This window comes from Myxocyprinus asiaticus, chromosome 21 (assembly GCF_019703515.2).
Source record: "Myxocyprinus asiaticus isolate MX2 ecotype Aquarium Trade chromosome 21, UBuf_Myxa_2, whole genome shotgun sequence".
NCBI classification, from domain to species: domain Eukaryota; kingdom Metazoa; phylum Chordata; class Actinopteri; order Cypriniformes; family Catostomidae; genus Myxocyprinus; species Myxocyprinus asiaticus.
This window is the reverse complement of record NC_059364.1, coordinates 44,976,096-44,995,782: the sequence shown is the minus strand read 5'-3', so window position 1 is coordinate 44,995,782 and position 19,687 is coordinate 44,976,096. Positions and strand designations below refer to the sequence as shown.

Sequence of the window (19,687 nt, the reverse complement as noted above, 5' to 3'; positions counted from 1 at the left end):
TGGGCCTTTTTTATGTTCAGCCTGTATTTTACAGTCAAATTGATTGTTCCAGTTCTAAAATCTGATTGGATAAACCTGCACATTGGAAACTACACATCCATTTAATTCTATTTTAAAGGTGCACTCAGTAACTTTGGTCTTTGTGTCATCTTGGACTTACACTGACACCTAGGCTTGGATGCAGCATCATTTAAAATCAATTAAATTTAGTATTTACAGTCAGTCATGATTACTTTAATCAATGAGTGAAAGTGTTCAATAACAGGACGGTTACTGAGATTAAGCGAGTAGTATTCAGTATTCGGCTGGTCATGTGATTCTAACATGGAAGCCCCCATGTGTGGACCCTCACCATGTAGAATAAAACAGCTTTTATAAGGTTATTGATATGACTGGAGTCTTCATTTTAACGTAAGTGGTCATGATTTCCTACATATATTGCAAAATTACAATTCATGTCTTTAGAAGTTAAACTTTTTTAATGAGGAAAATATTACTGAGTGCACTTTTATGTACCAGGTAAATATTACAAGTTACAAATTATTAGTTGTTTCACCACTGTAAATGGGCGAATCTCTTAAACCCTGTTCACACATGCAACCAGGTAAATTACAGGAAAATCGTTGGGTTGCCTTTACTGATAAATGTACCAAATGTGCTGTTCACACATACCATCAATAAGGAAATAATTTTAGAGATGATACAACTTCACATTTAGGAAAATTGCCAGAGAAAAATTTACCAGAATTTTCAAAAGGGATGTGTTGAAACATGACCTCTAATCTGGAAATTGTAGGTAATTTTCTGGAAAAGTCTGTATGTGAACACGACTATAGTTACCTCAAAATCATAAGAAAAAAATGTTAAATTATATTTTGCTTAAAAAAATGAAGCCTGTTAAAAGGAAAATTAATATATTTTTTGCATTGTGACATAATTTTCATGACAATTAAGCACCCCTCAGATCATTACTCATCTCTGTAATGAAAATAAATAAATAAATAAAAATCTTATTCTCATTCCCACTATGCAAAACATGTTCTTATTACCGTAATGCAAATAAATAAATAAATAAATAGATAAATAAATAAATAAATAAATAAATAAATAAATAATAATTCTCAGTACTGGAATGCAAAAAAACAATCTCATTCCATTACCATAATGCAAAAATAAATAAATATAATAATAATAATAATTCTCATTACTGTAATGCAATAAATGAATAAATAAATCACATTTTCATTATCATAATGCCAAAAAAACGAATTCAAATTACAGTAATGTATAAAGCTTTCTCATTACTATAATGCAAAAATCTCATTCTCATTACAATAATGCAAAAAAATAAAAAAATATATATATATATATATATATATATATATATATATATATATATATATATATATATATATATATTCTCAGTACTGTGATGTAAAAAAATAAAAATAAATAAATCTCATTCTCAATATAATAATGCAAAAAGCCATTGTGATGTCAGCAAAGGAGCACACAAAATGATTGACAGATAGGGTGTTTCTGATTGTTTAGATAAAAAAGCATGGGCCACTTTCCTGATTATTTTTTTGTTATTTTCAGGGTCTACTTCTGTCACAGAGACAGGTTTGATTTCTCAGGACACCTATTTCAGTGATATTTGTCGGGTAGTGGATACATTTTATTAATGGTACTCCAAAATAAATAAAAATAAAATCGCTTACAGCACTTTCAAATCCAAACGTTTTTAAGATCATGATAAACATAAATTCAGTACACTGTGTCCAAACTTTTGACTTGTAGTGTTTAAGCTGAATAACATACATGTTGACAATAGAACTGGATCCAATGACTATTAGTAAAACATGCTCATATCATGCTGTAGAAAGAAACACATACATCTTTTTATTTTCTTTCTTTCTTTCTTTCTTTCTTTCTTTCTTTGTCTTTATTTATATATTTAATTTTTTGTATTGTTCTGTGGGGTGTGGTGGAGGTTGTGTTAAGACTCAGGCACACTCTTATTCAGCATCAACTGAACATCAAAAGCCTGCCCTAACTTGAATCGTGGAATGCTGGTTTTCTAGAAACACTAAATAATCTGGCTAAATCTTTTAATACACACAGCATAATCTTCTTCCCTGGCTCCTCACTATTTAATATTGGGCACATTGCCTGAGCAAATGCATATCATCACTTGCCGGTTTCCTGATAGCCACCTTTCGAGTTATTGAACTCTTGTGGTTTGTGCAGCAGGTAAATGTAGAGTGTTGTTCCAATAAAATGAGCTTCTGTGCTGACTCATGGGTTTCCACCTTGGGTATGTTCAACTCAGTGTAATTCTTTGCGATGTCATGGATTTAAGGCGTTTACAATCTTTGTTAAAATAAAATAGATTTTCACTGTAACATTTTATGACAACTTTGTGCTTCGAATATGAGAAGTCCTAATATAACTTTTTTGTTGTTTTTAAATAAACCAAGATTGCATTTGTACATCAGTGTGTGTATATTATGAGCAGGGACACATTTGTTTACATTTTGCTATGCGATTTGACTGGAACAGAGAGTGAGCTGCAGGAAAGTAGAGTATACTATATAATTGAGTGTTTGTCTGTACACATTGTAAATGTTACTGATAACAGTTGCAAAGAGCACTCATCATAACATTAAAAATATCAAATTTCATCACCACTCATTATAACACACAATCTAAATGGAAACTCCTGCTCAAGAAGTGGAGAAGTGGATGTGTCCTCTATCTTAGACAAAAAGTGGTGTTTCAAAAAGTAGTGAGGACAAAATCGGCCCTGGTAAAAAGTGGCCCACCCAGCCCTCCCATCAATGACACCCAAAATGGTCCAAAATATTTTCTGGGGCCACTATAGGATTCTAAAAACTATGGTTTAGGAGAAAATCATAGAGATTGTTCAGTGAATGCCCAAAAGATAATATGAGACTGATGTTTCTATTATGTTTTTATTTTTATGTCAATACAGGTCATTGCAATCGCAATGGATGTTTTCACTGATGTGGACATCTTTAAAGAGCTGGTTGACGCCTCCATCAGGGGGGTTCCTGTTTACATTCTACTCGACCATGACTACTTCAAAAGTTTTCTCACCATGGTAGAAAAACAAGACGTCCAAATCCAGAAACTCAGGGTAAATGTCTTTACACCATATTAATGCAAGTCACAGTATATTTGGGTTGATTCAAGTCAAATGAAGGTGTCAGGGGGACACAAAACAAATTAAATATTGTTTGTTATTATATATATGGGACGTTGACACAGAATTTTACTGTCCTCTAAGAAAAAGGTAGTTCATTTTTTTCTCTCTCTCTCTTATATGTTCATCATTTGTCAGGGCAGCAAGGCCAGAGATTTTGCCTATAATCATGAAATTATCTTTTCAAATTGTGCTTTAATTTTTGGAAATTTGGACATTATTATGCATTGTGACAGTCCTCAATAAATGTTGAAATATGAACATGGATAGTAATACTATTAAAATTTATTGGCATTATATTAAAAAATGAATGGTTTAATTAATTTATTTATACAATAAAAAGTGGTAACCTGCAATTAAACATTTATTTTAGCTTTGTTAGTGTAAATTCAAGCTGATTTAGTCATGTTGAAAACCACTGAAAGCCCTTTTTTTTTGTCTCCCCTTTTCTCCCCATTTTGGCATGCCCAATTCTCAATGTGCTCTAAGTCCTCATGGTGGCATAGTGACTCGCCTCAATCCGGATGGCGGAGGACGAATCTCAGTTGCCTCCGCATCTGAGACCGTCAATCTGCGCATCTTATCATGTGGCTTGTTGAGCATGTTACTGCAGAGACATAGTGCATGTGGAGGCCCACGCTATTCTCCGCGGTGTCCACGCACAACTCACCACGCACCCTACAGAGAGCGAGAACCACACATTATAGCGACCACGAGGAGGTTACCCCATGTGACTCTACCCTCCCTAGCAACCGGGCCAATTTAGTTGCTTAGGAGACCTGGCTGGAGTCTCTCAGCATGCCCTGGATTCGAACTTGCGACTCAGGCCCCCGATATCTTAATACCATGAAATGTTCTGCAGTGTGACATGCTAAACTCTTTCTAAAACTAATTAAAAAAATTTTTTCATGACCTCATATTAATAGAGAGACTACATGGAATATTAGCACTTTAATAATACCATTGTTTTTTAACAATGTAAGAAAATTAAAACTAACTAGTAAAAGTGAATAGCTTTTTGACAGTGGTGAAAAATGTAAAATGATGACTAGTCATAACCAACATCTAAAAGTATAATGAATAAAGATAAAGATTAACCTAAAATCTTTAACTTGAAAAAATTAATAAATAAACAAATAAATATATTTGTCCATTTCCATATGCCAACTGTTATTTTCTTATTCCTGCATAGGAACAAATTTACTCATTTATGTTCACTGAATTATTTTGGCTTATGGGGATGTCAGTGTAAACAAATGACTGACAGAAAGAATAACCCGAAAAACAAAATATCAGCAACAATCTGAAAATCTGTCATGCTTTTACTTGTGTTATTTGCCAAAGAAAAATGCCTTATTTCTCTGTCCCGAGGGATAAATAATAGGAAGTTGTGGATTCCAACAACATGATCACATGGGAAGTCGACATGTTACTACAAATTTGCCAGTACCCTAAAATCGACCCCATCCTGTCGAGTTACTGACTAGCGCTATCTCCCATCAGACATTTTTGCATCAGTTCAATCGTGTTTCCCTTCTCCTGTGGGGAGACCAATAGTGTGTTGCGTTAAACAGAGTGTTGTCCCGCATTAAAACCAGGAAGTAATCAGATCCACATAATTAATGATGAGCATGATTCTGAGGTTGCATTTTCCCTCTAAGATTACATTTTTACTCCACTGACAATTAGGTTCATGGTTGGGGTTAGGGGGTAAAGTTGCTAAAAAATATGTAGTTCTCTTCACTGTATTACATCATTTACATCTAAAAACAACTCGCTTTACAACTCACTTGTGGCACCCTTCTGTGAACAATTCATCCACAAACTGGAACACGTGCCCTTAAGTTCAACAACACTTTCTGCTTTTGCTAATTGAGGCAGTGCTTTGAATTTCAGACTGAATTTAGCTAGAGACCATTAAGCATTTGAAATAAAATAAATGAATTGGAACACTCAATATGGCAGATGTAGAAAAGGAAGTTCCACCTTACAGGTAAAAGAGCCATTCACCTTTCAGATATAGACATCCCCTGTTTGTCAACTCGAGAATTTATATGCACATTAGCTGGACCAGCTTAATTTGTTTTCTTAGTGTGATCTGAAATATATGACACCACATATTTTACTGCTGATTTGAAATATGTTATTTGATCGTAACATTGAGCAACCATTTTGGAGATTTTGGTCTTTCCCCATTCAAGTAGAGCCGAACTTTCATGCCACTTGTATCCATAGAAAATAGCTGCCCGTGTGTGTTCTCAAAATGGCTGCCGAGTGGACTGACTTACCTCGAAAGGGACTTTGGTTTAACTCATGAACTATCGACCTACTGACGCCAATTCAAAGTGTGATCCAGTGAGTCATTCTTGAAGATATTTTAACAGGAAACATCTTAAAACATAAACATAGGGAGATTTTAGTCCAAAAGTAGTACTGTTAGCAGAAGGTTGTTGGTTCAGTCCCCACAGTCACCACCACTGTGTCCTTGAGCAAGGCACTTAACTCCAGGTTGCTCCAGGGGGATTGTCCCTGTAATAAGGGCACTGTAAGTCGCTTTGGATAAAAGCGTCTGCCAAATGCATAAATGCAAATGTAAATGTAAATGTAGTAGGTTTGAACTACATCCTCAGGGTATATTTACCTTTTACAGTATGCTGTTTTATGACTTGTTTTATGTTTCTTTTTTGTCTGTTTAAATTTGGCTGAAAAGCCTATAAAACACTGTTCAATGGCAGGTTCCATTGCAACAACATACCCCATATGTGACAACTAGTGATGTCCGGTTCGTGAAAGATTCTTGTGTTTTTTTTTTTTTTTTTTTTTTTTTTTTTAAGTGAGCTAGTTGACCCAGTTCACCAAATTGGACTGAATCGTTTGGAACAGTTGGTGTCTCGAGTCAACACTGATCCACAAGTTACTCAATCTTAACCTGTCTCTGGGATGTGCCTGACGCCGGGTTCACACGTCCTCTGTGAGCGATGTGTGAGCAAGGCGTGAGCGGCACATTTTCGTTTCGGTGCCCATATTAACAGATGACTCCATTTACACTGCAAGCATGAGTCAAGAGATGAAGCATCCCAGAAGCATCCCAGACGTGGCAGTGAACGGGTAGTTTTGCCACGCGGCTCACGCTGAGCTCAGCGGCAGTGGGTGCAGTACAAGATTTAAATAATCAGGAGATTATTGAAAAGTAAATAAAAAATTATTCAAACCAAACCTATAGTTCACTACAGTTTATATGTCTGCATGCATGTAAACTCAATAAAATAAATAAAGAATTAATAAACTGCCAGACCTTTTGCCATTCTGTGTATATAGGTGTACAGTTTAGACACAACATTAACCAATCTCAACCAAGTGTGCTGATAAAGATGAAGTGCACGTGACTGCCCGCTGTTGTCCTAGAAGCAGCAATAACCTCATCTTCTTATGACCTTATTAAAGACAAAATTTGGCGTAGGATCCCATAGATAACTTCATTTTCTGCTCAGAGGTGCTGCTGTTTCTCGCGGAAGAGACGCGGCCAATGTGAATGTCCAACGCGACCGCCATGCTCACGGAGGATGTGTGCACCCAGCGTGACACTCCGGCTGGAAATAAGCCAATAAACAGGAGTAATATGATCCTAGAACTAGTGAGGTCTGATTTTGCCAACTCTTCTTTGCAATGAACCACTCTGACTGGCTCGCAAATCAGACTGAACTCTGCCTCTCTCGCATTTGCCGAGAACCGAGAATGAGTGAGCTGCTGAAATGATGAGCATGCATGTACCGAGGACTTGAATGAGATGGCAAAATGTAAATTTCTTTAATAAAAAATAAAGTGTACTGAAAATATGCATACAACCAGTTTCATTAAATAACATTTTATTAAAGTGCTAATACCTTTCAGTTGAGGGATGTAAATGAATTTTACTATTGAGTATTGTGCATGCAGAATATATTTGAAGTTGTTAAGAGCTGGGTCATGGTTTCTGTAAAAAGGGTTAGTTGATTAAGACTAGTTTATTCACTTTATATGCTTAGACATGTAGAATATCCGCATTTGTATATCAGTGTCTGTACTGGATGTTTTAGGTGAAAAACTTTATTGTAAGAAAAATATCCAAGATGTAATTCGATGTGCAGGATCTCTAAATGAAACAATGATGCCAATAAACACCCTTATTATTATAACTTCATTGAATAAAATGTAATAATCCACAATATATGCTTACATATGACTTTATTTGAATGTGTTTGAGCGCATATACCACGATGTTAGAATTATGTACTTGTGACGTCATTATGTGATGACCTAAAAGAACTACAGCATCTGTTTGTTTTTGTGTTTTTTTTTTTTTGTTTTTTTTGTGTGTGTGTTTCTTTTTTTTAGCTGGTTAATTGAAACAAACCATCCGAAAGAACCGGTTCGCAGAAAAGAATTAGACTTCCATCTCTAGTGACAACATGCCTCGCTGCATAAGGTCAACGTGTGTTCAATGAACTGTAATTTTTTTCCCCTGGGCAATAATGGTGAAAATTTTTAAAAGCTGTTTTGTAGCCAAGACTGTACGATATTTGTCTATACAGAAATATTTACTGGAGTAAAAAGTGACATCTAGACCCATCTAGTCTTTCTTCCACATAAAGAGCTGCTAAGTTTTTAAAAGTTTTTTTTTCCTTAATCATGTCTTAGCTCGCCTAGAGCAACAGGTGAGTAAGAACTGCCACTGGTGCACCTTAAAAAAAAAAAAAAAAAAAAAAAAAAAAAAAAAGGGTACATGACACCTCTGATACCCATTATTCATGTTGACTTTCTTGCAACAAAGTGATGAAACATGTCTTTTCAAGTATGACGATCCCCGGAAATATGTATGCATTGATGTCAAACCAACTGTGAGCTGAAAACACTGTCCCGTCCCTCCTACCTAGCCCAGAGGATATTATCATAAAAAAAACTAAAAAAAAAACTGCAATCATGATTTTTCTCACCACACCACACTAAATGCCGTCATCAGGGTATTTATGTGACTGATGCTTTTTTGTATGCCGAATAACAAATATTCAAAGGCAGATAGGCAGCATAGCAACAGCTATTGAAGGACATCTTGCAATCACCCATACAAAACTGAGAGTTCACTGCAAATTTGTTCCAAATTCACCGCAGATAATTTTCACATGCAAATTAGCTTTGCGGCAAACTTGCGGCAAATTGTCCATTATTGCCAAAGGTTTGCCGGAGGTTTACCACTACCGGTGAAGAGCTGCAAACTTCTGGCAAACATTTGCAGCGAATCACAAGCTCGTTTGCATGTGAAAATAACGAGCTGCACATTTGCCACATATTTGTATAGTATAGTATAGATTTTTTTGTAAGACAATTGGTATCGTGGATTTCATTCAGTTTTACATTTATATATCTCTAGGCAGGTGGCATGTTGAAACAGCTGCACAAAAAGGTAGAAACAGACATCATTCTAAACCCAAGAACCTTTGATTTTACAGTCACATACTACAGTACATGCACATTATCATTAGTGCTGTCTGGGTGCGAACTACGGAAGTTACACAGATGGTTCTTTGTAGCTGCACAGCGGTGATAAGTCCTGACCCTTGAATTTAACACAGACAGAATTACTGTTATTATCTTTCTGTGTTTGCAAAGCAGCAATGATGTTTGTTAACCATTAACCATGCACACTTTTCATCATGTTGTTAAACAGGATTAACATGTCTTGATGGTATTTGTCTTAAGGATAGTTATATTTGCATGTTTTCTTGCTGAAAAGCTATATATATATATATATATATATATATATATATATATATATATATATATATATATATATATATATATATATTATTATTATTATTATTATTATTATTTATTTTATTTTTTTGTCCTGATTGCAGAACATGAGGGTACGTACAGTGAAAGGCCATGAATATTGTTGCAGATCTGGGGCAAAGTTCCATGGAAGAATGGGCCAGAAATTTATCCTTGTTGACTGCCAAACAGTATTTTTTGGATCATACAGGTGAGGCTGTTTTTTTTTTTTCTTTTTTTTTTTCTTGTTATTAACTCTATAAAGTGAAAATGTGCAGTTGTAATAAACTATTTCTACCCTTATAAATTTTTGTTTGTGTAACCTACTGCAGTCAGGTTGATATGGTCATATTAAATAATATTTTTTACTTAAAACCAGTTCGTTTTGATGTTACGAGATGAACATTTTAGGTTACCTTAAAAAATTGTTTTGAAAGTGTAGAAGTATAAAAAACAAACAAAAACAAAACAAGATTGCTTAAACTCACAGGTTAAGCTATACAGACACTACACGACTGAAGTTTGTCACCTTGCATTCATTTAAAGACTCACAGTTTATGGTTTTCTGTTGTTTTGATGCACACATTGCACATCTAATCGCAGATCGGGTGCATCACTTACAAGATCATTTTCCTCCCCGATTGTAGGTACCGTACAATCCTGACACGCATGCACAGTGCAACGTGACAGTTCATTCTTCACAACATGTCGACAAACCAGTGTTGGGGATGCTACTTTGAAACTACTCATAAGCTACTCATAACTTATAGAAGTTAAACTACAGTTAAACTACTCTTTTAAAAAAATGAGTATACAAGCTATTAACAAAAAGTAGCTAACTATATTGAAGCTATTTTAGGAAAACAATATTTTTAATTATGTAACACTCAGATGATATTTAATTCTGCATTCAGTTCTAATTACCTTATAGTTTTATATTTATTTACGGTGACATTTCCTTATGAGAATTAACCATGTTTTTACTACAGTAACTGTAATTTAACCATGGTATTTTGTAGTTAAACCATGGTAACCACAAAAAAATAACCATGGTTACCACAGTCATGGTTACTACAATATTACTATAGTAAAAACAGTTTCTGCCAAAAAAAACAAACAAAACAAAAAAAAAAAAACATGGTTACTAGAATGTTACTATAGAAAATCCATGGTTAATTTTCATAAGGGTTAAACAAATAGGGTGACAACATTAAATTGAACATAAATGTACACGTATTATCCACTAATAAACTAGAAAGCATCCTATTTTATAGAACTGAATATAGGGAAAAACACTAGCCATACATTAAAAATTTGCTTAAAAAAAAAAAAAAAAAAAAAAAAAAGATGGTGAAGTTTAAGGCTGCACAGTGCTGAAGTGAATTAGTGCATCATTTATGTCAGGGGTTCTCAACGCCCCCTGGTGTTCAAAGGATGCCAGGGGGTGCTGAGCGCAAATTAGTAGAGAAGGTGGCATTAGATTACAAGGGGGGGGGGGGGGTTATCAGTCATAATAATCAAATCTATCGTCAAGTTCCTCTTTGCATTAAAAAGTTTATTTAGACTTGGAGTATATCAGTTGGGTCTCAATTATATGGGTTGGTATGCATTTGTACCGCGGTTCATCCGATTTTGAAGTCTAGCAACGCATCTGAAGTATCTGGTTTGGCAGCATCAAATACACAGGCAAAGGCACAACCTCGGCTAATGCACCTGTATGGCTCAATGGACAGAGCAGCGCGAGGGCAAAGAAGGTGCTTTTTTACTCACAGACTGGTCTCGAGCCCTTAAACACGCAGCTCTGAGAGAATCAATGAGTAGCAAGGCACGAGGCACAGAATTCTACATCACTACCCTTCAATTTACTATAGTAACACTAACTGTACTTCAGGCAGAAAAAGATTGATAATAAATATTATCATATCACTACTTCAGCTCTATTAAATTTGTTATAGGCAACATTAGGGGAGTGAGGGAATATAATTATTTTTTTATTTTTTATAAATATATATATTTTGTATTTATTGTTTTTACGTGTGTTTAGAGTAGGCCTACTGTTTATAATTTCAAAAATGCCATAGTTTGTTTTATAGAAATCATGTTACATCTAACCATGGTAGTGAAGATTCATGCTTCCATGTGCTTGCTTGCTATAGTCTTTTTACATATACCACTGTTAGAACTATAAACATAAATAATTAATTAATAAATAACAATTTTTAAAAGGGCAAATGCAAAATACACTATTTTTTTAAAGATGAAATAGAAATGTGTAAATACTAAAAAATAGGCTTAAATGGTTTACTTTTTATAGATGTTATAGATAACCTTACTGTTGTTGATATGAGTAAATTTACATCTGCATCCAAGTCAAAATCAGTGCTGTTATGTAGAATGAGCATGTCAGTGGGACAAAATATGCAATATTATTGGTCTTTTTACTTATTTTTGAAATATATGAACAATATAACTTTTATTATTAGTTTCTGTCTCTGCATTTGCATATTATAGGGCCCAGATATAGCCCTCCATCTGTTTGAATTCAAGAAACGCAAGGTTTGTTCTCACATTCATGATGCGTAAACCTGCTGAATTTATTAACAAAACTTTAAAATTATGCAATGCATTGAAGTTGCATCAAGCAAATTAAGCAAATAAGTTTGTTCATCAAAAAAAGGTTGAGAACCACTGATTTATGTGAACTAGTTCATTGACCTGAACCGTCCAAAAGAACCAATGCGCTAAAATGAATCCCAGTTGAGTTCCCAATGGTACATAAAAGTGTAGCTTTAAATTAAAAGCATTATATTAAAAGCTACTCTTGTGAAACTAGCTTAACTACTATCACATTACTGAAAAATGTAATTAAGTTATTAGCGTCACTACTTTTAATAAACTACTCCCCAACATTGCAACAAACAACATATGTACATTTGCACTCTTTCACCCTCTTACACTAGAAGAGTGTCACATGTCATGAAAAGCACGCACTTTGGGGGGGGGGTAGTAGTTTTTTTGTCACAGACTACTCACAGACTTTAAAACATGAAAGAGCTATGAGCTTGAGTATTGTTGTGTGCTTGTAGTTAATTGGTGGTTAAAAACCCCAACAACAAACTTTTACAAGCAGAGGCAGTGTTCCTATAGGGCTTCACAAACATGTTAACAAGCACTGCAATTATTGCAGAAATGACGTAACTTGACAATCATTTGAACCTTACCAACAAAAGCATTTGCATATGTTGCTAAGATTTAATTTAAGAGCTATGTTCATTTCATTTTCTTGTTTTTCAGCTTCATGTGGTCATATGAAAAGATCAACCTCAGCATTATGCAGGTTATTACAGGCCAACTAGTGGAGACTTACGACGAGGAGTTCCGGACGTTGTACGCTCGATCGACAATCCCAACTCCATTTCAGACTCCAGACAGGCAGTGTGACATGAGACCAAATGGCAAAATGGATGGATACCTCATTCATTCCAACAACCCCTTTGAAAGAAAAGACCATTTAAGGCATACGCTCGATGCAGTTTACCGACAAACTTGTGAAAGGCGATCAGGGTTTTCACCAGTGAGAGAGCTTGAAGAAAGGCCGGTTGTAGCCTCACACATTCGATTACTTCAAGAAACATCCGATTATTACAAAAGACACAGCTATGCAGGTGAGCGTCAGGAGCCTGCATGTATTCCACAATTGTCCAAGTATGGCTCAAGTAATTGGAACGTAGCAGCAGATAGCTGCCGTTATGGAGGTTTCTCCAATAACATGGACAACCAGTATGAAAGTTACGTTGTCCACCCAATGTACAGAGGTTCACACATGCGGCAGTCTTACCATGGCCATGACAAACAAGTTCTCAACATGAGGCAAAAGCTACCCAGCTTAGCAAGTACCTCCAAGTCTTTCCTTCGTACCTGGAGGATAGAGTCTTACCTCAACAACAATAACGACGCACCCTTTGGGGAGAACTATGATTATCTGGACCAATATGAGAAGGAGAATAAAATGGCACCTCCTCAGCACTCTCGCCTTAGGTCATCAATGGTTTTCACATCTACCATTCCGGAGCAACCAGAGACAAACAGCTACTCCAATAATTCAGCATCCTTCAACAATGATCAAGCAGGATTTCAGCCAAATGCCCAGATCTATTCCTCAACGCAGTGGAATCAGCCTCATACAGGGACCACACAGCATGACGACTACATGATAAAGAGGCGCAGTATACAGATTTTAGAAAACTCAGGGACTAACACAAGCTTCAACTCCGGAAGAGATGCTATATATGCCAGTCTAAACAGAACTAAAAATCAATTTATAAACAATGAACCTGACATCCAACAAGACAACTGGTACAAGAGGCACAGTGTGGCAGATCCCAGGAGCAATACATATAACAATGACAAGACCGAACCCTCTAGTTATATGTATGCCTCTTTGCCTAGAAGACCAAGAGACAAGGTTTCCACAAACGAGCTTCCCAGAAATGGAGGGTACACTCCAAATCTCAAAGAATCTCAAATCTCAAAGGACCAGAGATCCGTCTCGCATTTTGATGTCAAAAAGGCAGATGAGAGTACGACTACTTCAGGTAGCATATGGCAAGAACCTCCCTCAAGAACTGTGTCAGCAACACTTCTAGACACAGACGACAGTCTGCCTTCAAAACCCACTGGGGTAACATCGCCACGCTTCTTAAAAAAGAGCACCAAGAAAATAAGATCTCTTTTAAACATCCCACAGAAAGGCGACGGCTCTCCAAAAAGGAAGAATGGCTCAAGTCTTAAAAGCAGCACCGATACAATTCTCTCAGATGATGACACAGTACGAGATAAGAAATGCCACGGTAGCACTACCAATTCCATCAAATCCATTAATAGTTGTAGATTTAGGAAAGCAGGTGAGAATAATTCTGCTGGCCTGGTGGGTGAGACATCTGCGCCACGATTTAGCACTGATGAGCTTCATCAAGGCCAAACCACAAGTGCTGCAGAGACTACCAAAACACAGGAACAATTCCCGGTCATTACTCAGAACGAGAGGTCAGACGCTACATTATCCACATCAGATCTGTTGCCAAAACAACAAGTATCTGCAAACAGGCTGTACAGCAGATTTGAGCCACTTTGCTCATTTGAAACAAAGAGTCCCTCAGCAGGTCAGACTGCCTATGTATCGACAAACAGCCATGCAACCCTGAAAACAAGGAATTCTGTGTTTTTAAGAGGAGAGCCAATGAGTGACCATAACAGATACACAAACCAACAGACACATGGACATGACAACAGATTTGGTCGTTTCATTCAAAGGGTTGGAAATTTGATAAACAAGAATAAGTACTGATTATCTGCTGCATAGTGAATTAATACCATGTTAAAGCTGAAGTTTATGATTTCTGCGTCACCAAATAGAATTCCAAAAATAATGTTTGTTTTCAAACAGGTTTCTAGAATACTTTATTCATCTTCCTTGGCAGACAAACAAATAGCCCTGCCCCAAACTCACACCATTGGTTGAGCCAGTGTCATTGTGTATGGACAGAGTAGCATTTCCCAAAGGCATCATTAGCCAACTATGGTCACAAGTTCCATCTTTAGCAACATACAGTAGTTCAATGATTTGGTGTTTCCCAAAACCATAGCTCCAACAAACATTTGCAAACAGCATCGCAAATTTGTGGGGTTTGAACTACACTTGTGGTTAGAAACACACCCCTTGTGTGACGTCATTATTGATAGCTCTATATTGTCGAACCAACGTGGTCTAAACGTCAGATGTGGGACATAGTTACTGTTGTTTCAGGAAACAGTCATGACTAGCAAGTTAATTTTTCTAATGGTGCATCCTACCATGGTGGTTCAGCAGTGTTATGTTGTTGTTCGATAAACACCCTTGGTCAGGATTCTCAAACAAACAGAACAATGTTTCAAAAATGAAGAGGAAATCAGCCTACAAATTGCTAACTTATAGTTGTCTTTGCATATTATACTATGCTAGGAGGAATTATTTTAATATCTAAACAATTACACACTTCAGCTTTATAAATGTAGAATGATGTATTTTAATTGAATGCATTATAGCTAATGCTAGTGTTGAAGGTTTGCATTAGTGGTGAAACTGGTGAAAATGCTGCAAGCACTATTGTATTGTTATTTAATTGTCTGACTCAAAATTCTTTACTAATAATATTTGTGAATTCATTTAAAAGTGTGAGGATGTCTTGCGAGGGGCTATGGGCAGATGTAATAATATGTTCATAATTTTTCTTGAGTAATTGCTATTTTGAAAGTTAACTGAGGGCGAACCACTAATTTATATCTGATTAGCTCTAGTCAACCATTCATACAACCCTCAATTGCACTTTAGCCTGGACAACAGTTTGCTCAGAATAACCCAGAGTGTCAGGTTGTCAGTGTGAAGTTTACATTGAAACGCCGGAACAAATGCAAGATAAATAAATGTTGGTTGGTGGGTAACTGGTGCTTTGCTAATCTTTAAGAGTGATGAATACTGGCATACACTGAACTGGCTTTTGCGCTATATTTAGGTCACAATTTAGTTTGTCATCAGATTATGCTATGATCCAAACCAGAAGAGGTACATATTACAAAATATTTTAATTGTTGGGAATATACACTCACCGACCACTTTATTAGGTACACCTGACCACCTACTTATTCATGCGATTATCTTATCAGCCAATTATGTGGCAGCAATGCATAAATTCATGCAAATAAGGGCCAGAAGCTTCAGTTAATGTTCACATCAACCATCAGAATGGGAAAACTATTTGATCTCAGTGATTTCAACTGTGGCATAATTGTTGGTGCCAGAGAGGCTGGTTTGAGAATGACCATGTCGGGTTCCACTTCTGACAGCCAAGAACAGGAAGCTGAGGCTGCAATGGGCCTACCATCTGTGTACCTCAGCAGAAATCGAGATTCATCAGACCAGGCTATGTTTTTCCAGTCTTTAACTCTCCAGTTTTTGTAAGCCTGTGCCCACTGCAGCCTCAGCTTTCTGTTCTTGGCTGACAGAAGTGGAACCCAACGTGGTCTTCTGCTGTTGTAGCCCATTCTATTCTGCTCACTACAATTGTACAGACCTTACCTTAGCATTTCTGTCAGCTCGAACCAGTCTGACCATTCTCCATTGGCCTCTCTCATCAACAAGGTGTTTCTGTGCCACACGATTGGCTGATTAGATAATCGTATGAATATGTAAGTGTACAGTTGTTACTAATAAAGTGGTCTGTGAGTGTATATGCCATATATATTCCCAGCAATATATTAGAACTAATATACAGTGGTGTGTATATATATATATGTATATACTGTAAATTAGAGCTGTCAGAATTAACACATTAATGCATGTGATTATTTAAAAAATATTTAATATAACAGCTTTCTGTCCATGTAATTGAGCTCATTAACATTTTATTCAGCTCCGTGTGAGTTCTGAACACTAGCTGGAATTGGGCGGAACCTTCGCATTTCACTGACGCACACACCACAACAGCGATTCCATGTCAATAATCAAGTGATGGGGAAAGGACCTCTTACAAAACAAACAAATGGGACTTGTGACAAAAATCAAATACGTTGGTGCCTTTGTAGGGTGGAAATTACTGTTCGCTGTTCTTTTATTTGGTGAACTTCTCACTTAGACTTTGGGAAACATTTAGTGTTACTTGAATTGGTGCTTTTTTTAGTGCATTTCTATCTTTGTACAATAGAAGGCTTTGTTTAGAGAATGTTATTAAACATTACTGTTGCAAATTGTTTTCTTTTATTCTCTAAGATGTAAAAATTGCATCTTAATAGTAATATATAGTGAGTACATTTTCAGCACTTTTAAAATCTGCGATTAATCGTGATTAACTATGAAAACTCAATGCAATAAATCGTGATTTAATATTTTAATAAACTGACAGCACTAATATATATAGGCACACAAGAGTGGTATAAGAGACATAAAACTAGCAGAGCTATGTATTAAATAGTTTTGTGCAACAGTCAATTATACAGTTTAGCGATCATTAAACACAAATATTTGACTGTAGGAGCCAGCACAACCAATCACAAACAAGTATTCCAGAGAGCTATGCAATAAATAACTTTAAGGGCAGAACTGCCAATTCAGTGCTGGAAAAAACATATATTAAACATATTTGAGTTGACAGGCTACAAGTTGGATATGGATATAACAGTTTTAATCTGCAGTCATCCTCTGAAAAGTAAACAATTATAATTTTTATCACAACTGCAATTGCTACTTTTTCTTGCAACTTTATTTCTTGCATTGACAACTTTTTTTGCAATTTAATTTTATATCTCACAATTTAAACTTTTTCTCACAATTACGACTTTATATCTCGCAATTGCAACTTTCTCACAATTTCGTGTGGCCGTATCAAGGCAACATAATTCACTATATAAACTTGCAAGATATAAAATTGCAATTGTGACAAATAAAGTTGCAATTGCGAGTTCTTATGCGATTGTGACTTTATATCTTGCAATATCAACTTTATTACTTGCAATTGCAACTATTTTTCCAATTTTGGTTTTATATTTCGCAATTTTTACTGTTTCTTACAATTACAACTTTATATATTGCAATTGCAACTTTTTCTCACACTTTTTCTCACACTGGCAACTAATTTTTTTCTTACAATTATGACTTTTTATCTTGCAATTTCAACTATAATTCTCGCAATTATGACTACGTCTTGGAATTGACTTTATTTCTGCAATTGCGGCTTTCTCGCAATTGTGACTTTATATCTCAAATGTTCAACTTTATTTCTCGCAATTGTGACTTCATAGCTTGTACTTTCAACTTTAGTTCTTGCAGTTGTGACTTTACATCATTGCATTATATACACTCACAATTCTGACTTTATTTCTCGCAATTGCAATTTTATATCACGCAATTGTGTGCACCGTAATTCACTGTTGTATTGTTATAGTAATGTTATGAAACATTATTGTTACACTGTTACTGTTTACTGTACTAAGGAAAAAATTGCATCTCATCCTATTATATTGTCCAGGGATAAGTGTTCTTTTTGATGATATATATATATATATGTATATATAAAAAATAAATTTAAAAAAATGCTAATTCAATCTATAAGCATAAAGTACTGTAGGTCACACTTTATATAAGGTGGCCTTAACTACTATATACTAACATTAAATACATACAGGACTATGTATTTACTGTATAACGTCCTGGTTACTTGCATAACCTCCGTTCCCTGATGGAGGGAATGAGATGTTGTGTTGATGTAGTGACACTAGGGGTCACTCTTGGGAGCCCGAGACACCCCTGGTCTTTGATAAAAGGCCAGTGAAAATTGGCGAGTGGTATTTGCATACCACTCCCCCGGACATACGGGTATACAAGGAGCTGTTATGCAACCACTCATTCAGGTTTTATGCTGAGGAGCTGAGATGAGGTCCCGGCCATCTCAGCGGGTAGTTCAGCATTGTGGCAGGAGGGACACAACGTCACATTCCCTCCATCAGGGACCGGAGGATACGCAAGTAACCAGGACGTTCCCTATCTGTCACTCACTCGACGTTGTGTCGATGTAGTGACACCAGGGGTCCCCTGAACTGTGTTACGTGAACTGGCGGTGTGTGACGGGCAGACCACTCTGTGCCTCATGGCCAGCGCACCAGGCTGACACGTAACCTCCCCCAACACTGTTATGAGTGTCGAACGGCCCTTTGGGACAAGTCGACTACCCAAAAGATAGAGATGGGCTAGCCCAGTCGTGGCCACTTATCTCCTTTTTTTCCCACTCCCTAAAAAAAGGGGGATTATCCGACTGGGCTGACCAGGTCTAGTCGGGGGGGTGTCCCTCCCAAGGGGAGGACACCGAGGAGACCACACCTCGCCCAGAGAGGGGGGGGGGGATATTTAAGTGGAAATACTTCACATGGTTTTGCCGAGCTATGTCGGGAATATGCCATGTGGAGAAGTCCCACGATAGGTCCTACCCTACGGGGAGGAGTTACTACAAGCATGGAGACTGGGGCAGAGGGGCCTCTGCCCGAGGAAGACGCCATTTGCCAACAGGGAAACTAATTAGCGGCAGATATACGTCGCATGGGGTTACCTACGGGGAAACGCCACATGCGGAGCACCTACCCTAGTAGGGGGCTTTAGTTAGCACATGTACTGGGCCAACAGCGAGTCTCTCCGAAAACTCATCTGCCACAGGGCTCGGAGGAAATCAACCAGGGAACACAGTTTGTGAACACTACTGGGAGTTAACGGCACACGTCTTCAGCTCAGGGGAGTTGAAAGGCACTATGCGCAAGCGATACACCCGGCCGGCTGTCCTGGACTTACCTGCTTGTGCATGCCACTACACAGGACAAAACTGATTCCACCCGGAGGTTGTAGAACCTCGTAAAGGTGTTGGCTGTTGCCCAGCCCGCTGCTCTGCAAATGTCTGTTAGAGAGGCACCCCTGCTCAAGGCCCATGATATGCCATAGTTATGGCGTCAATGAGCTAGTGGGCAATCCTCTGCTTGGAGACAGCGCTTCCTTTCTGCTGTCCACCAAAGCAGACAAAGAGCTGCTCAGAGACTCTAAAGCTCTGCATGTGATCCAAATAGATGCGTAAAGCATGC

At 37.0% G+C, this 19,687-nt stretch overlaps 1 protein-coding gene across 1 annotated transcript in view; it reads left to right on the top strand.

The window, feature by feature from the left end:
* The window catches only part of LOC127411726 (protein FAM83B-like), a 50,716-nt gene extending 34,351 nt beyond the window's left edge, over positions 1-16,365 (top strand). Inside the window, exons 3-5 of the mRNA XM_051647436.1 lie at positions 2,996-3,160; positions 9,121-9,245; positions 12,329-16,365. Of these exons, the coding sequence (XP_051503396.1) occupies positions 2,996-3,160; positions 9,121-9,245; positions 12,329-14,381 (2,343 nt within the window). The 3' untranslated portion in view covers positions 14,382-16,365. The remainder of the gene's footprint in view (positions 1-2,995; positions 3,161-9,120; positions 9,246-12,328) is intronic.
* The last annotated feature ends 3,322 nt before the right edge of the window (positions 16,366-19,687 follow it).